This window comes from Ambystoma mexicanum, chromosome 8 (genome assembly GCF_040938575.1).
Source record: "Ambystoma mexicanum isolate Mex_15411 chromosome 8, UKY_AmexF1_1, whole genome shotgun sequence".
Classification (NCBI taxonomy): Eukaryota; Metazoa; Chordata; class Amphibia; order Caudata; family Ambystomatidae; genus Ambystoma; species Ambystoma mexicanum.
The window spans coordinates 1014707513-1014727411 of NC_090929.1; the positions used below are offsets into that span (position 1 = coordinate 1014707513).

General features: G+C 47.9%; 1 protein-coding gene across 1 annotated transcript in view; it reads right to left on the bottom strand.

Moving 5' to 3' along the window:
• Positions 1-19899, bottom strand: part of USP48 (ubiquitin specific peptidase 48) — a 1688863-nt gene that overhangs the window by 47034 nt on the left and 1621930 nt on the right. Inside the window, exon 25 of the mRNA XM_069610955.1 lies at positions 18196-18244. Within this exon, the coding sequence (XP_069467056.1) occupies positions 18196-18244 (49 nt within the window). The remainder of the gene's footprint in view (positions 1-18195; positions 18245-19899) is intronic.

Consider the following 19899-nt stretch of genomic DNA (forward strand, 5'->3'; position numbering starts at 1 on the left):
TAAGCATGTGAGCAAATTAAAAGATTTAGCATATGTACTCGCACAGAGGAGAATTGCTATGGGGTGGAAGGCATGCCATAGACCACGACATGAAGCATGGTGGAAAGATTTACAGAAATGGGCTGAAGCGGAAACCATGGTGTGGCAAGAAGCAAGCAATGTTGGGGGGGGGGGAAGGAGGAGGAGGAAACAGAGACCCTGATGGCCTGGAAACTACTAATAACAGAGTTATTTGGGCCAACGCGAGACCCAACGGAAATCACGGGAGAGGAATCCCAATCACAAGGTGCGGAAACAGAACATGGTAGGGAGTAGGCTCGAAAGGGGGGGCGGGAAAGGGAGAAGCAGTGGACATGATGAAGCAATGTATGTTTAAGATGTTATTATATGCACTGCAAGTTTGGTTTGTATTGTTTGTTGGAATAAAATTAAATGATTTTTTTTTTTAAAACAGTATCAATGGGGTCAGCAGGTGTCTCCCTGGAACTCAAGCTGAACACTATGCGGACAACCCCCGCGGCCCGCAATGTCAATAATGTAAATCGGCATGTGCAGGAGTCGCCCGTGATTCTCCGTCCGCCATAGGGGTCGCCTTGAGGCCTTTCACCCAGTCGTTCACTCCACCCAGGCAGTGCTCATCTCTGTCCCTCCCTGCGGTGCTCGACAGAGGCCAGCAGGGGAAGGCAACAACTAAGGGACAGCGCCCGGGACGGCCGGCTGAGCTCAGTCCCGGCGCCACCACCAGGTCCTCCAGCCTATAGTTCTTGCCACAGGAACGCAACTCCCAACGATCACTCGTCCGTGTAGTAACGAGCCTGACCGCCAGCAGCACACAGGCCTCTCCCCACACCAATAAGAGTCGCCGGAGTTCGCCACAGTTCACCGCTCAATATCGCAGCTTCAGTAGCAGGTCCGCTCTCGATGGCACACACCGAGTATGCACTCGCCCATCAGTGAACTTCTCATCACATTTGCAATCAGAGATGCCTTACTTGCAGCCCAGTATCGTGCGGGATCCCGCCACCCAGAGCGGGGCTAACGCGCAATCCGCCATCTTGGCAAACGAGCAATAGCGTCCCAGCTATGGCTCACTCTAGAGAGTCTGTTAAGAAACGCTCACAATTTTTGATTAGACAGTTACAAAGATCTCACCAGAGGGTTGTGAAATATTTTACAGAACAACAGGTAATTCCCATAGTCTTCCTGCAAAATGAGGTCTTCACAAAAGGCAACCCTTAAACAATTGGAGTCTTAATGGGCTAGAATGAATAGGCTCAAATTGAGCAGCCATGTGATTTAGATACCACAGAGGGACAATGAAAGAATTAGGGCGCCAAGTATTACTAAGTCCTTTATTACAGTCCCGAACCATGGAAACAGCTAAATATCAAAAAGCTTGAGAATCCTTTTTAAAATGGTAAGAGCTGCGAGGTTGCCTTTCATCATACTAGTTTGGCTGATAATAACTTATAACTGTGCTGAATGAGCACAATAATAGGACAAGCTCTTGTTCCCATCACCAATTTATGAAAATGCCCCTAATGTCTCTGTTAAACTGGGTTCACTGCAGCAAACACATCCGCAACTTTGCTTCTGCGACAAATGAAGATGAAGGAGGCCCTAGCATCCTCAAGAAAACACCATTGGAATCTCTGGAGGTTGAGAGGACAACCATGGTCTGAATGCTTGCCAAGGTCTCTATGGAGAAGAGAAACCTACGCCTCACTCCGTATCCAGAAGTGCCCCTATAAACTGTTTCCTTTAGGAGGGGGTCGGAAAGGACTTCTTTAGGTTGGAGAAACCCAACTGCTGGAGGAAAGTGCACGCTGTCCCAAGGTTGTCCAGGATTGCCTTATTCGATCTGGCCTCCAGATCGAGTCATCGAGGTAGAGAAATACCTTTACCGTCCTCCTGTGAAGACAGGCAGCTACAACAACCATCATGACCTTTGCGACTACTCTTGGGCAAAATGGGGGGACTGCAAGCTGACAGCGAGTGACTCTGTAATGTGCTTGTGCCCTGCAGATCTAAATACACAAGCCAATGAAGCACCTTCAGAGCTTAGAGGATCTGCATCAGGATGGCTATCTTGAATCAGTCCATAGGCAGTCCCAGAGGAGACCAAGGCAAAGTAGGGTGGTAGGGAGGGCTATGACAAGGAAGGAAGGCACTATCCCGGGCCCACAATCTGAAAGAGCAATCTTTCTGTAGTTACCTCCTGCCATGCCCTCTGGTAGAGTCAAATTCTGCCCCCCCACAGAAGACTTGTGGCCAGATAAGGGGAAAATCAAATTGATTTTGTAGCCACTGATCTGAAAGGCAGTGAGAATGAAGGTTTTGACTAGGCAGCAACTAGCCCCCTTGTAGCGCAAGTCGCATTCTTGTGAAAAATACTGACCTTTAGAAGGGAAGGATTAAAGCGTACACCACCCTCTACTGGAGGAAAAAACGAGGCAGAAAGGGGCACACAGGCCTACATTTTGACGAGACAACTCACTTTCTTCACAAACTCGATCAGCTTTATTTCTAAACAGTTTGGTGCAGACAAATGGCATGTTAAGTAATTTGGTTTGCATATCCTGCTTAAAGTCTGCTGTCCGAGTTCAGTAGTGACATTACCAAGTCAATTCCTGTTTGCAGAATGTTTCATGCTGTGTCCTCTACATCCTGAACTACGAAAGGACTTTGCATATCTGGTAGTAAATTGAATCTCAGCCTACGAAAGGGGATGAGAATAACATGCTATAGTATATGAGGGATTCAAATTACTGAACTCCACATTGCCAGTGGCAGATACCCATCGGTGCCATGCATCCGTTTTTGTTCTATTCCCTCTCATAGGGTGCAATTGGAAAGCTTGTGACCCTAGCACTCGCCACCCAAATTACCAGACTCAGGGGATGGATGTAACATGAGGAACAAAGAGTACCCAGACCCACCTTGATGCTTTTGAGTAATATCTGTGTCCACAGAGGATGTGAAGCATGGCCTATTTCAAACTGGTGGAAATTTGTCAGTTAGCATCGCACTTAAGGATAGAAGATGAACAGTGGAACCCTTCAGTTTTAAAATATCTAATGACATGTGTTGGAGTTCCTCCAAAGCTGCCACCAATCCCAACTATCTACAGCTCTTGTGACATCTGACCTAGAAGAGTCAAAATTAGGAACCAGGGCGGAGATGGGGTTTATCCAGATCTCAGGATCTTCAAACATGTAGAGTCCACTGGCTTCCTGAATTGCAGAATGGAGTCATCAGGCTTGCTGATCTAAAAGCTCCTGCAGCCATCTAGATTCTGTCACACTCATTAACTGATTCAGTCCCCAAAGTATGCTTCCTTCTCTTCAAAGATATGCCTGAAACGCCTAAAATGAGTCGGTCTATCATTACTACGGTAAAAGGATTCTTCAGTAGATTGCAACTCTTCCCAAGACCCACACCGAAGGCTCTTAGTGTGAAGCAATACTGATTATATACCCGTGCTAAGAGGACACAGATACTGGCGCAGAGTCAGTAGCAATAACAAGGAATATGGCGCTGTATGGTGCAGAGCTGGGGCCGAATATACTGGTTCTCCCAAACTCTCACCCAGGCCCTAGCTCTTAGGAGTGTGAGACAGGGGACTACGTTTCCCAGAGCCAACCTTATGAAGAGCAGCTTGTATTGTCTGTTCTGCTGAAAAATATATTACTGAGGGTTGATAGTGGAAAAAAGGAACTAAAGGGAAATGGAGCCATCAACTGAGTGCATCTATGGATGATATCCTTTCCAGCATGAGACTGCTCCAAAGAGTCATGATTGTGCAATCTTCTGAACCAAACGGCGCTACCTGCTGGCTGTTGAAAACTTTGGAGAGCAGGCATTGCCTGAAGTGTATTACACAAGATGAGGCATCTGCAGGAGGAATGCATCCATAAGAAATCTAGTTCTTGCAATACATGGTCCTTGGAGCATAAACTGCTTAACTGCTAATCTGAAGTACACATGTACATTTCTTCTCTGTGTTGGTGCGCCTCAATGGTCGCTACAAATATGGGGTCAGTGCACAATGCTGACCTAAGTCTTATGAAAGCAAATCTGCAGTACATGCTGTTCGCCTACCACTAACCTAAGAAATCTAATGTGACTGACATTAATGGTAATGGACCTTAAGAATTCTGTAATGCTATTAACATTGCATCCGAAGAACATCTTCTGAAAGACATTTTCTTTAAACATTAAGTAATCAGAGATCTACTATGGGTTTAAGAACTCTACTTCGAATGAACAAATGTGTACTAACTATACAGACTATGGCCTTTTTTCCACTAGGGAACTGGCTCCATTTCTTCCATGTTATATTCTGAGATCCCAGTGCATAACCTCTTTCAGATGAGATTAGTGGATATCATTTGTTTATTTAAGAACAATTTTATGAACTTTATAGCATGACAAGTGTGTGAGGAATTATAAATGGCATGCAATTGACAGATACAAAATCACCCTCACACCCCACGTGTGTCCAATCAGGACCATCAAACCACAAACTGACAAACCAACAATGCCTTCCGTTCAGTCTATACTCCTGATTCTACCAAGGTGCACGTTACGTTACATTATACCTATTGTCTTCTCACCCCCCAGTTCTTCGCATATTCAAGGTGGTCCATGCGATGTGGGTCCAGTGTCCAAAGGTGCAAACATTGCCTGTGTTAAAGCATTCCAGGATGTAACATCATCACTTGTCTCCCACAGTCCTAAGTACACAGCCCTATAACAGGCCGTTAGGGAGAATTCTTACTTATGGCTAATTTCCCTTACCTATAGAGTCCCCCAGCAGTTTTGCTGGATTTGAAGGGTTTATTTCTTTTTACCTGCTAAGAGTGAGGCTCTTTTTCCCACTCTTGGGCATCTTTTGCTATGTATGTTCTAGGCTATTTTTGTGTGTAATGCCTATGGGATCTTTTCTCCCACCCATAAGAACCATCTTTATGCACATGTGTTACACAGCACCCTGTGTGCAGTGACACAGGGGTGTCGTAGCGACCCCCAAACAGACTACATTCACTGGGACTGACTACTGTCTCCCAGGGCATGTAAAGTCCCCATTAACTTTACTAGTCACTCTATATGAACTAAACCAGTACACCCCATCTTAATATGGAAGTACTGGAAGGGGTTAATAGATTTTCCCCTATGTTCATTTTCGAGAGGGTACCTTAAAGTCCCCCTCTACAAAGTTTCTGGCTGGTGGCAATGGTTACTACCTTTTATATTCGACCGCAAATATTTTCCTATGGGATTTTCCCATTGTTCGAGGCTAATACTTTTACTGACCGCCTCTAACATACCGCCGGTTTATTTTATTATTAACTTTACTTCGGTAGGTTTTATTTGCCAGAACTTTGATATAACTTCTTTCTCGAGTCTTACTCCATATTCCTAATCCAGATCGGGGATCCTTTGTTCGTCCTTTGGAGGGCTTCTGCCCAGAAGCCCTCCTTTTCAGCACCTCTGAGTCTGGAGTGGGTCTGTTTGGGAGGGGGAGTAGAACCCCTGCACAGAGTTGCCACAGCAACTCAGGTTGCACTCTAACCTGATAGGCTGGAGGGTCTCCCGCCAAGAAGACCACTCCACTGTGTGAGTGACAGCTAGGCTGTATGAATGGGTCTCTTTCTGCATAAAAGCAGGGTCCTGAGGACTGGAAGAGCAAGACATCGCCACTGGAACTACGGAACCGAAGGGGAGAGAAGCCAGAGACGTCTTCAGCATCTACACCACCGGTGAAGCCCTGCCGGATCGTCTCACCACTTTTCTTCCACACGACGAGAGGAGAGCTTCAGCGAAAGAGCCTCCTTCCCTTGAACTGGTGGGGTCAACCAGTTCACCTATCGCTTCCTCGGACCTGCCTTGGTCTAATCGACAGTGCCCCGCACTTGGAGACCGGATAGCCAGGCAGCTATCGACCCGGACCGCGATTAAAAGGAGCGTACCTTTTAAACTTCATTTGGCAGCACCGCAGCTGGTTTCATCCCTGGGTAGTGCAGCGACTCAAACCTTCCTCCACGACGAGAGCCTCTCTTCCTCTGTTGGATCACTCGACCTGCAGGAACTACCAGGAACAACCGCCACCGCAGGAGCCACTTCTTCACGTTTAAGGTACATTGTTCCGCCAGGCCACCCTTTTTCCGTGGTAGCCCTAAGGTGTTTTAAATCCTTTAACTACTTGTGGGTTCGGCCGCCCTCTCTCTTAACATTGTCTTTTGCCTCGCATCTACCTCTTCAATATTTTTCTACTTAAGACTTGACTGCAACTACAAGAACATTTTTGATCCTAAGCCCTTGGCTCTGTACCACTAACTCTGGCTCAGGCCTATTGACTCTGGCTGATTTGTTAGATCTGCTCTCACTAGATTGGTTTTCAATGAGAAATGTGTGGGTGCACCTAAATCTTCTAAACCCCTGTTTTAACCTGTGGAGTGCCATTTTGCTCAGTTTTCATTCACTTATCTTTTGGCTAAAGGGTTACTGTGCATTACTTGTTCACAAAATTTCAGGGAAGTGTTGATAGGGGGTGTCTGAAGATATTTATGTTTAACTTGTGCTTTCCCTCCCTTTCGTTAAATTGTTAGAGTGCCATTTGTAGTTGGTTTTCACTGTGCCGTTTTGCTCAGTTTTCACTCTACCGCAAACTTGTCTACAATTAAATAGGGAGTTGTATATGCTTTTCTTTTGACTAAACTTAACTTACTTTAGTAACTGTCATCTATGTGTTGACTTAGAAGTGTATAAAATAAATATATATTCTCTTTTTAATACAAAGCTTTGGTCAGTGTTTCCTTGCTCCATAGTACTGTACTACCTATTGTGTCAACCCTGAATACTGCTCATCTCCCTCTTGAGATAAGTCTGACTGCTCATCCACAGCTACCAACTAAATATTTGTGGTACAGACTGATACAAAAAGGGATTTATTGCTCTCACCTGTAGTCCTAATCTGGGGTAGGGCTACTTAAGGGAACTGCCCTGGATTCTGCCTAACACAGGCCCCAGTCTTGGCCACCGCACATCTCTGCAGGATCTCCCCACCACACTAACACTGGGGCCCTCTCCTGATTTCCAAGACATTGCAGTCCTGCGTTTGGCCAGAACGCTCACATGGTCTTTCATTTTTGTGAGGTGCTACGCACCCTTCTTGGGTGAGAACATCACACTGTTAACAATCTACTCCCAATACTATTGGATCTTAGGGCAAGACGAAAACATATGTAGAAACCTGGCTTTTTCTTCTGCACACCTGGAGTAGTACTGCCTGGCTGCACATTTGAACTGAGAAATCCTGTGAGGTGTAAGGTAAGCCCTGTGCGTCACATACAATTGTGTGAGTTTGAAACTGGCATTTCTCAAGATTTTTTTAGGGTAATGCAGCACCCGCACCCACTCAGTGTCTGAAAACCTGAGTCTCCTACTTAGCCCGCACGCAGAAGTCTGCTACATGATGTCTATCCAGTAGTTCATATAGTCTAGAAACCACGTGGCTGCCTTCAGACATATCACACATTGTCTCATTTATGGTGTCGCCCTCCCTAGGTTCTGGCCACCTGTCTACCACCTCTTGTACCAAGCTGGAGCGCAGCAGGAATTGACCTTTAAGCAGACCAGTTTGTTCGACTAGAGCTGAGAAAGTCAATTTCCCTTCTTGAAGCAAGTCGCCTAACGTAACCACCCTGCTACTCCCCCAATACTTCCTGATTCCCTGGACACTCTGGGGTCTCCTAGCGAAGACTGTCACCAGAGGGATGGGGTGGCGGGGGGGAATAAGGATCTATTACCATCAAGAGAGTCCAGGCCCTTCACCACAACCGTTTGCTGAGCAACAGAGGTGTGATGCTCGAGCGAGACAAGGCTCATGTACTTGCATGACCTCTGTCAAATAAAACTGCTTTCCAGAGGCCTGTAAAAACATTGTGTCTAACATTGGTTCATCTGTTAACCAACACACTGTAAACTGCAGCTGTCCAGCGAGGCAGTACAATTCAAAATACAATTCAAAATTGGGTATTCTAATCCCACCCACCTCATAAGATCGTTGGAGCGTACTTAAATCCATTCAGTGTCTACCCCCCTTCCGCAGTATCCCCCTGAGCAATAAGTCTAGCCTGTGGAAGAACTTTTTAGGTATATTGTATGGGACATTTACAAAATAATTTAATAAGCAAGGGAGCATAACCATTTTAAGGAGAGCAGCTCCCCATCATAGATAAAGGCAGCCTGCCCCAGAAGTCCATTGATTTCTCTACTCTGTCTAGGGCTACCTGTGTACTACACTCATGCACAGCCTTGAAGTCGTGGCAGAAGTTGACTCCCAAATAGCTGAACATGTCAGAGTACCATTGTAGGTCCAGAGAGGGAAGCCGGTCACGACTTCGTCCCTGCAGACCCACCAACGGAAACTGGTACAACTTATTCCGGCTAACAGTGATGCTAGAGTGTTCAGCAAACCGGTCTAGGGCATCTAACATGTATTTCTTCAGGTCGGCATATGTAAAGCAGCATGTGATCGGCATACATGGAGATCACATGCGCCACCCCATCAATATGAATGCCAGCATCAACAAACTCCTCTCTGAGGAACACTGCAATGGGCTCCATTACGTGAATAAAAAGCATTGGGGATAGAGGGCAGCCCTCTCTAGTGCCCTTCTTAAGCTCCCACCCCATAGATTTATGTCAGACGGTCTTCACCCTAGCTCTATGTTCAGTATAGATCAGCTTAACCCACCTCAGGAATCCACTCCCAAAGCCAAACCACTGCAGGGTAGCATGTAGCCAGTCCCATCGGACAGAGTCGAATGCTTTGATGGCGTCTAACGACGCAAGCCCATAGTGGTCCTTCTAGGGACCTTGTCCTATCAATGATGTGATGTAATCGCCTCAGGTTCCACGATGTGCTTTTGCCAAGGGACATAGCTTGCCTAGTCCTCATTTATCAAATTGCTTATAACTCCCCTCAACCTGTTTGTTTGCTAAAAGAGCTGTTAGTATTTTGTTGTCCTGATTCACCATGGACAAAGGCCTTTAGGAGACACATTCTAACTGTGGTTGATTGGGCTTAAGTATAGGTATAATGGGACTCTCTTAGACTCAGGGAGAGCAAACCCACCTCATATGCCTCTTGTAGCACCTCTAAGAGCATTGGCACTAGCTCCCCTGCAAATTCTTTGTAAAACGTGCCTGGTAGTCCATCCGGACCAGGTGTTTTGCCTGAAGGGCGTGGTGAACTTTAGTTCCTCCACAGAGATCGGGGCGTCCAAAGCATCCGCAACCACCCTGTCTTGTCAAGGCAGTTTAATCAATGACAAGGCCTCTCTAACATCAGAGTCACCCACGAGTGTCTTCGGAGTACAGGGAGCTATAGTATCTGAGAAAGGGGTCATTAATTTCACTCTGTGCCCTCCAAGTAACACCCCATTCATTGTTGATGGTGCTAATCAGCCCCCTCTGCACCTCATTCCAGCAGAGCCATGCCCGTAGCCATCCCGGCTTGTCACCACCCTCATGCACTCTGTGTACTTGGCGTAATTAAATGTACCTAGCCTCTCCCATTCCGCTATGCACTGCTGCCACAGTTCGGTCAGGTCCTGGGCTACTGCCTCAATGCCCATGTTTCTAAGCTCTGCCACCTTGTGCTCAGCCTCCGCCCTAGCTAGGTTCTGCAAAAGATCCTTCTGAATGCCCCCCATCTTACCCATCGCTTCCCCTCCAACCACTATCTTCAAGGCTTCCCACAATGTGCTCACAGTCTCCACGCTGTCAGTATTAGTTTCAAAGTAACGTGCTATCATATCCCTCATGTATTCCCTGAAAGTCTCATCATGTTGCGCCTTCGCTCTTAGTCTCCACGTAGCAATGGAGGGTCTGGGTGGAACGCACTGCCAAGTGAGAAAGAGCGGAGTATGGTCGGAGAGGAAATGCACCCTATAGTGAGCCACATGAATTCTCTGATGGATTCTGTCTCTGTGAACACAATCAATTTGGGAGTTCACCGCTTGCAGGACCAAATAATGTGAATAACCCTGAGTATACCCATGTATGACCCTCTAGATATTTACTAACTGAAAGGCCCAGCACCTTAGCTGGCAGAGACGGCTTCTGATATTTTCAATCAGACCCATCCAATACCGGGTTGAGTGTACAATTAAAGTGGCCACCCCAAATCCAAATACAGCCGTTATAAGGGGCAAGCCTAGCGTACAAAGAACGAAAGAAGGTAGTGGTGTCGTAGTTAAGGGCATATGTGTTAATTATACACAAGCCTACATCATCTTTCTTGACCTGCAGGACCCGAAAAGGCATTGTCTGCACTATGCATAATAAGACACCTCTAGAATGTACTGAGCCCAGAGTGTACTCCACATTTCCTGGCAGCCGCTTTCTGTATATCTTCCGTAAGGTGCATCTCCTGCAATAATGCCAACCCAACCCCATGTCTACATAGGTAAGTCAGCATCCTGTTCCTTTTGATGAAGCTATTGAGGCCAGGTAGCCACTGTAAAGCCCCCTGCCATGAAATGACAATCTTAAGCGCATGTCACCAGGACACCTCTCTCACCCACCAACCATGCTCACCATGAAGTACCAATCGAATCACAGAGCTGCTCCCACCACTCACCGCACAGTCCCAAATGCATCACCACTGTAGTGAGTGCACCGGTTATTATTGTTCCATCCATGATCAATGCCTTCTGGAGGCAACCGAGTCAGTAAGGCAGAACAAACAAAACCATAAACCCCCTAACCGCCAAAAACCCAACAACCTCAACGGTTGGCCAGCAACACTTGTGCCTAGATTTGAACTAAAAAAAGCTGGGGGGGGAGGCAGAAGCTTCCCTGTTATGGCAGCACAGTATTGGAATGCCCTCCCTCCTTCCTTGAGAGCGGACCAATCCTTCCCTAACTTTAGACGTAACACCCTAAACTGGCTCATAGCCAAGGACCAATGACTCACCCTAAGGCTGGACACTCCTTTACTTCTTTTTACTATATCATGCACCGAATGTATATAATTTCTGAAATATTTTGTAAACATGCTGTAATTTGTCATGTATATAACCACTGATACTATTCTTGTATTATTGCTGTAATCACTATAACTTCATATTGAAAGTATATATGCAATGTCTCGCAAGAACATGCAACTGCATTATATATATGTATAGGCACACTATGTATTCAGACACTGTAACTGTTTCTCTGTATTATGTTGTAAATATTGTAAGCTTATGATGAAAGTATACTTGTATCGTCTTTGCGCCCAGATACCGTCGGGACTGGTGCGCCATTCAAAAAAATAAAACATTTTTTTTTTTTTTAAACTCGCCATGCTCAGGCGTAGCCACTTATCACGCTCAGCCTGCCACCAGAACTCCAGCCAGTGAGTTCAGCAGGCAGCAGCCTGATAGCTTCAAATTGGTATCCTAAAGTTCAGTTCAATGAGGGGAATCGCCAGTGTTCACCACCATAGGTCAGTTGATATTTAAACGAAATTCAAACTGCACAATACAGTGTAGTGTGCTCCCGCAATTTTAAACAGCTCTACTGCCCAATAATGCAATGTGCAGGGAGGAACCTCACCAGAACAGTCTGTTCAACGCTGCATCGTGTCACCCTCTATGCGCTCATCAAAGAGGGGCAATCAGAAGTTGGGTGTCCAACGTTGCTAGCCATCCGAGGGGGACACGCATAGTCAGATTGGGGGAAGCCCACGTAGCTGCCTTGGCAATGGTCTCCGAGGGGACATATTTTTGTAAGGCAACAGCAGCCGCTTTGCCACGAACAAGTTGGGCATGAATGCCCTTCGGAGATTGAAGGCCCTGAATTGTATACGCTTCTGAAGTACAGGAGGCAATTCAGCGGGAGATAGTAGCCTTTGAAGCAGGTTTTCCTTTCGGATCTCCAAAAGTAACAAAGAGTTGGGAGGAGCTCCGGAGTTCGGTTGTTCTGTCCAGATAGAACTTCAGAGCTCGCCTGACATCTAAATTGTGCAAAACTCTCTCGGCATCCGAGGCCAGGTTTGGAAAAAAACTGGTAATGAGATAGATTGATTTAAATGAAAATCAGTCACTATTTTAGGGAGGAAAGAAGGATGAGTGCAGAGCACAACCTTATCCTTATGGAAGGTAAGGAACGGATGTTCCATGGACAAAGCTTGAAGCTTGCTTACTTGCCTTGCCGAAGTCACTGCAATCAAAAAGGCATCCTTCCATGAAAGGTACTTTTGATCCGCTGTAGCCATCGGTTCAAAAAGTTTATGGCATGAAGCGGTCAGAATCACATTTAACTCCCACTTTGGATGACGATTGCGAACAGGTGGAAAATGTGAAATGCCTTTTAATGACTGGGTTCGTCAAAGAAAAGGAACAGCTGTCAGTGGACAAGTAGTCCTATAAGACAAGACATGAATGCCCGAAGCTGGCAGATGCAAAATGAACGAAAGGGTAGTGTCAATCGTAGCATGTCTGGGGTCCAGCTGCTTAGCTAAACACCAATGACAAAAACAGAGCCACTTGCTCCTATACTGAGAACTCGTAGAGGGCTTCCTGGCCGCTTGGATAATGAGCATATTGTCCTCGGACAGGTTAATCTGTGCTAAGGATTTGAATTCAGGCACCATGCCACCAACTTGAAGGATTGTGGGGTGCCACATCTGCTGATCACACTGGTGAAGCAGGTTGGGATTCAACGGCAGCCTGATCGGAGGACAAATCGACAGATGCTGAAGTTCCGAAAACCAGAATCTGGCTGGCCACCAAGGAGCTATGAACAGGAGAATGCAATTCGATGTATTCCTGAGCTTGCAGAGTGACCGATGACTCGGAGGAAGAGACAGGAAAGCATAACCCTTCATGTTGTGCCACAGAACCTGAGAGCATCCCCTAGACAGGAGGCCCTGAGACCGTTCCTGGAAGCATAGAGAGGAAGTTTCCTGTCTGTCGCAGTCGCAAAGTGGTCCCCTTCTGGAGTGCCCCATTGGCGAAAGATGGTGGAAAGGACCTCCATGTTCAGTTCCCACTTGTAGCTGGCCGCTGTCTGTCGGCTGAGTGAGTCTGCAGTCACATTGAATTGCCCCGGAATGTGTACCGCCAGCAGCCGAATGCTGTGCTGGATGGCCCATTCCCAAACCTGAATGGCAAGATCCACAAGAGATAGTGACTTGGTACCACCCTACTTATTGATCTAAAACATTGACACTGAGTTGTCTGTGTGGACGCGGACCACCCGGTTCGTGATGGATGGTTGAAAAGCCTTCAGCGCCAGAAATACAGCCAGGAGTTCCAAACAATTTATGTAAAACTGCCTGTCCTGCGGCATCCATAGATTGAAAACCTGGAAATGATCCAGCATCGCGCCCTACCCCAGAAGGGAGGAGTCCGTGGTAATCGTGACTTGTGGGCAGGGCTCCTGGAAGGAGGCCCCCCACTGTTAGATTGTCGCTCGAAGTCCACCACAGAAGGTCCGTCATGTAGGATGGAACTGTGATCATCTTGGAATCCGATTCCGAAGAATGACACCAAGACCTCTGAAGAGCCAGCTGCGTATGCCTCATTTTGAGATGAGCAAGAGGAAGAGCAAGTACGCATGAGGTCATGAGGCCCAGAAGCCTCAGGAACCACCAAGCCGTCATGTGTTCTGACTGGATGAAAAGCGGACACGTGGCGATTAGATCTGCAATCCTGTCCGCTGTCAAATACACTCTGGAGTATATCGTGTTACAACAGAAACCCAGGAAGATCAGGTCTTGGGAGACCGTCATGGAAGATTTCCACCAGTTCACCGACAGCCCAAGATTGAACAGGAGCTGGAGGAGAGACTGGAGATTGCTCAAAGCATTCAGCGGACAAGGGCTGCGTAGGAGCCAGTCATCCAAATAAGGATAGACATGAACACCCTGCAGTCGAAGGAAAGCTGCGAAGTCTGACATCTTCGTAAAGACACGCAGTGCCGAGCTGAGACCAAAAGGGAGCACACAGAACAGGAAGTGCTCCCCTCCCAGCGAGAACCGCAGATATTTTCGATGCAGCCTCCATATCAGGATGTGCATATAAACGTCCTGAAGGTCCACTACACTGAGCCAGTCACCCTTCTGTAGAGAAGACTTTATCTTGAATTTCTCTTGGGGAAGAGAAAGGTTGAACTCTGAACGGTAGAGGATGGTGCGCAGGCCAGCCTGGTTGGGTTTGGGCACCGTGAACAAACAAGAGTAGAAGCCCTCCCCTTGTTCCCCGAGGGGAACAGGTTCCACCGCCCTGAGGTCTAGTAGCTTCTGATCCTCGGCTCTGAGGGAGGGTGTCCCGGTCTGTTGGAAGGGAGGGTTGAAGGAGGAGGGAGGAAGGGGAGGGGCAAGCAAAAACCCACCTGAGCGATTGACAAAACCCAGCGGTCTTCGGTGATTGTCTGCCACGCCTCCAGATGAGACGAGATTCGTCCTCCCACCGGAATCTCGTGCGACCGACAAAAAATATCATTTTGCAGATTTGTCGGCAGGGAGACTACTTGCCCGTGGAGAGGAGGCTGATGGGCGAGAGAAAAACTGACCACGTTGCTGCTTTCGATGGGTGCCCCCAACCGGAGGTTCAGTTCGGTGCGCCCGGTGGACCTGAAATCCCCTGAAGCCAGAGAAGGATCGAGACTGATACCCTGACCTCTGTGTATAAGGGGCCTTAGCCAGGACCGACAAAGATTTGGCAGTTTGGGTGCTCGCCTTGGTCTTTTTGTAAGTTTGTCATGCGTAGAAGAATGAAACAATTCCTTGCCATCGAAAGGAAGGTCCAGAACTTTATCTTGTATCTCCTTCAAAAACATCGTCGCATGGAGAAACGCCTGGCAGGAGGTGTCAATTTCCACCATCAGGCCCCGAGCCAAGGTATCCACATGGTGGCCCGCAGCTTCCGGGAGATCTTGTGCCAACACCCTGGTGTCCGACAAACCGGCTTTGAAGTCCTCTAGCCTATCCGCAGGAATACACTCCTGGAAATCAGCCAACTCCTTCCACAGCTTCATATTAGTTGCTGCCAGGATCAGCTCGGTACTTGCTTGACGAAGTTGCAGTGCTGAATTGGCAAAGACTTTCTTGCCCAAAGAGTCCAGAATCTTATCTTCCTTGGAGAGAATCTGAGCAGCAGCCGTAGAGGCCAGCTTGGATTGAAGCGTGGTCGCAGCTACCACCGTCGAGGAAGGGAGCGGACAAGATGCCAAGGCTATCTCCTCAGAGGGGTGGAGCCTGTAACGAGCATCAATTCTCTTATTGATATGTAGCCTGGTGGACCTTGCATGCCTCAGCCAAAACGTCCTTCTGGAGGAACAGGCAGGTGCGCTCTTGTGGTGACCAGGTAAATGCTCTCGAAAGCACCCCCTCCTGCGGAGCGGGGGCCTCAGGTACTGGAATGTCGAGGTGGGCCATCATATCCAGGACCCCGTCATGGAATGCTCTAACAGAGCGTGGCTGCTCATTGCTATCCTGATCTGCTGGAGGGTCACCCAGCGAATCGGGAGCAGACGGCTAAATTGCTGCAGGTTTTAAAGTGCTATCCCGTTCTATCGGTGTCTTCTCTATGGGAGACACCGGGGGTAGGGGAGGAAGAGCTGGAGGCATACCAAGATGAAGAGGTGGTACCGCTGCTGGAGCTGTCAGAGTGGAAGGTGGAGGCAGAGGTCCAGGGTAGATCTCCTTGAAAAGACCCTTAAAATCCTTCTTCATAGGGTCAGAGTGCATGAGCCTCTGAAATTTCCCGAAAAATACATCCTCTGATGAAGGTTTAGGCGCTGGGGTAGGCAGCGGCCTCTCATATGGGGCATAACCCCACTAATGGACTGAGGATGGTTGCCAGGAAGGCCCACCACCAATCGGGTCCGCATGGACCAGTGGAGCAGAAGTAGGCGGAAGCGAGACAGTATGTGGCAGCGGCACCCGAGCACGCTAGTCAAAAGAAGCGCGGAACAGATTTTTACCTTTCACCTGAGGTGAAAAAGGCTGCTAAGCCCCAAACATAAGATTCCCAGCACCCGCCGTCGAGAACGTAGGTGTAAGGGAAGAATCCAAAATGGACGCCGTGGACCACGAGGGGTGGGCCGCCATTTTGTCGATGCCTGAAGAGAACTGCGTCACATGTGCAGATGAGGCAACCGTCTCCTCAGGGACTTAAGTAACACCTTAGCCTTGACACAAGAATCCTCGGCAGAGCCGGTACTGGGGGTTCTTGGATGTTTACTGGACATCTTGGAGGTGGCCCCAAAATTAGCCTCCAGAGGAAGAACCTTGACAAAGTCGGTAACAGAGGAGTTACGATCTATGACCGCCCTTTTTGCCCCCTCGACAGAACCGGTATCACTGCGACCCTGAGTGCGGTAATGCTGAGGAATCACCCTTACAGACAAGACCTTAGGAGCAGGTCTCTCAGTTTTGTCGGTACAGACCTTAGCCTCAAAAAGAGGAACCTCAGGTTTCGTCCCGCTATGTGTAGCTTCCTCGCGAGAGGCCTCAAGCCACGGCTTGATACAGAAAGCTCCAGAAAAGGAGGCCTCAGGGCGTGCACCGGTGTCTGTGTGGAAAGCTCCAGAAACTGAGACCTCGGACAGAACCCCGGTGTCCAAAGCCAAAGATGAACTGGGCTGAAGTTTAGCACCTGACAGGTGAACCTAGGAACGTGGTCCGGTCTTGGCAGGTCCAATGTGGGAACCCTCGGAGAAAACTCTGGTACGCCTATCAGGCCTGCGAGGCATCTCAGGGGAAACCCTGGTGGTAGAGCTGCTCAAGCCCCTGCCAGACCGAGAAGATCCCAGGAAGGAGTCCCCCGGTCAGGGATCCCTAAAAAGTAATGAACTTACCAGGCGTCTCTTTTTGTCGATGAAAAGCTGAAGATGAGGTGGAGGAACATGCTGAAAGACGTCCTCCCACAGAAGAAGACAGCGTTGGATTCCCTTTCCGTGCACGGACGGAAAGGGAATCGCAGTAGAAGCACAAATCCCAGCGGTGGTCCGGCCCGAGACACTCCAAGCAGAGAGAAGGGGATCCTCCCTAGCGAAGAGACGTTCGCATGAAGAACAGGACACCAATCCCAGACGCTCTGGCATAGACGGAGGACTAAGCGACTGCAGAACCGGAGCAGTACAGAAGGACAATGGGAATGGGAACAAGAACAATTTCTCGGTGATGCAAGTGCGTCCAGCCCAGACCGCGTGGAGAAAATGACTGAAGACCGATGCGCAGGACGGAGCTCAGGAGGGCAGCGTTACGGCCGAGTATGCATCTGCGCGTAAATAGAGAATGACAACACAATTTCATTTTTGATGCTTTTTAACAAAAGTGCTCCGGTCCCGTCCCGAAGGACGGAATGTCCCACAAGTAGGGAGGAAAGAGGGCGGGACGTAGGAGTAATTGAAGCACATATCTAAAACCCATGCTTGCTTGGGCAGCTACAGAGTTTTGGAGGGATTTTGAAGGGAAGCAAAAACTAAAGACGAGATACAAGTAGAATTGAAGAGGTCATTTCTAGGGTTTATAGAGCCATTTCTGCTTCAAGAGGAGGCATGATTTTACAGCATTTTTCAAGGCACTGGCCGAGCTCCCGTTTCTAGCTTTGAAAGAGCATACCGAGATTTAATATTTAAGAGCTTGTGTAATAAAGGACCATCTTGACACATTCAATGTTCTACAGGACACTTTGGCAAGGTTTGCAGATGTTAATAGCATAGAATGGTACAGACAGCAATCTAATTCCGCGTTGGGCCCTTCTTTTGCCACACTCATGTGCCCCTGATGAGCATAAACACTGAAACGGATACATCTCACCTTTTAAGATTCCCAATTAACTCTTCGGAAAGAATGCAGTGAGCCTTAGAAACTCAAGAAACATCATATTCTTACACACTCGTCCAGCAAAGTGCACTGAAGGATCTAACTGAAGACTGCTGAAAGGGGTAAAGTCAGTGCAACTCTGGCACCGTGAGAAATTCTGATGAGGAGAAAATCTCCGATTGACACAGAAAATAGCCTCATTTTCAGGGGCTGTTAACAATGGTGTATGTGAGATTTTGAAAGCATTATATTTTACCACGGATTCCAAGTCAATTCACAGACGTTGGCAAAGCAAATGGCTACATGAAAGCTGTAATGGGTAGAAAAAACTCATACTTTTATGTAAACTTCATATGGCTTACCTTGTAAAACATCATCCATTGCTGCATAATCTCCCATCGGCTCGTCAGCCTAAGTGAAGAGACCAAAACATAATTTACAAACAAAAGAAACACACCTAAGTCGTAGAATGTCAGCTAGTGTACATGATGCAATCCCTTAATTTGCTAGCAATACAATTAATCTTTCTAAAGAACATTGCGCTGTGCACTAAGAGCAAAGACTTTGAACCTCTAGTTCCCTTCATCATGAACAGTAGTTAGGGACACAATTCTAGACCCGTTTTGTACCTTCCTTCATTGATAAACCCCCAACCAACGCAAAGTCCATGAGATATTCTAGAATGTATACTCTTGTAACTTTTCAACTTCATTTATTTAATTTATTTATTGGGTCTTTATAATGCGCCTATACAGAAAATTGTGTTTCAATCGGGAGCCATTGGAGAGATGTTAGGGCTGGAGAGATGAGTTCCCTGGGCTTGAGGCCAAGGATAAGTCTTGCAATCCTGTTCTGGATTAGTTGACGGGTGCAAAGGGAGGATAAAGGCAGATTGCGGAAGAGGATGTTGCAGTAGTCCAGCCTTCAGAGGACAAGAGCTCTGGAGATGTTGAGTTTCTGGGGGAAGGTGAGGAAGGAGAGAATGCCTCTGAGGAGGTGTAAGTGGAGGAGAGAGAGGAGAAGATACCACCAATGTTTTTTGCCTCACAAGAAGGGAAGGGGACCCTTGGAGGGGCAGCCAGAGGGAAAGAGGGAGCTGGGTTCCCAATGAGAAGGATCTCGGTTTTACTGGCATTAAGACAGAGATCGTTAGCAGCACACCATGTATGAATAGCAGTAAGACAGTCAGGAATGAGAGAGGAAGAAGAGGAGGCAGTGGAGGGACAATTGAAGGAGAGTTGCATGTCATCCACATAACACTGGAAGTGAGGAGTGAAGGCGGAGATCAGATGGGCCAGAGGGGAAGGAACATGTTGAAGAGCCACAGCGAGAGGATAGAGCCCTGAAGGACGCTGCAGGTGGAGTGTGATGGAGGAGAGAAAAGGGCCCAGTTGAACATGGCATGGTCGGTCCGAGAGGAAGGAGGTCCACCAGTCCAGTGCCAGGTCTGTGATGCCAAGGGTATCACAGAGCTGATTTTAAAAGGGTGGCATTATTGAGCGTGTCAAAGGCAGAGGAAAGATCAAGAAGGATGAGACTGGAAGGGGAGTTGGAATCGAGATTTGAGAGGAAGTCTTCCCAGGTGTTCAGGAGAGCAGTTTCTGTGCCGCTGGCTGCTCTGAAACCAGACTGGTGGTTGTGGAGACAAGCAACAGACTCAGTGTGGTGGACCAGCTGGATGATGACCAGCTTCTCCAAGAGTTTGCCCAGGAAGGGGGTAATGGAGATAGGGCGGTAATTAGCCAGGCAGAAGGGGTCCGCAGAAGGCTTTTTCAGGAGAGTGTACACAAGGGAGCGCTTGAGGAGTAGTGGGAAGGTGCCAGTGGCAAAGGAGTGATTGCAGAAGTCCACCAAGGCTGGAGCAAGGGAGGCAATTCTGCCCTTGATAGTTCTGGAGGAGCAGGGGAATACATGTTTGGAGGAGGCTTTCATAGAGTATTTGCCTAGAGACCTCATCCGGTGCAATGGGCGAGAAAGAGCAGAGTAGGAGGGAAAGGCAGAGGGGTGCCAAGGGAGGCCGGAAAACGGGTGAGGTAGGAGTGTAGAGGAGAGTGAGGACAGGATGT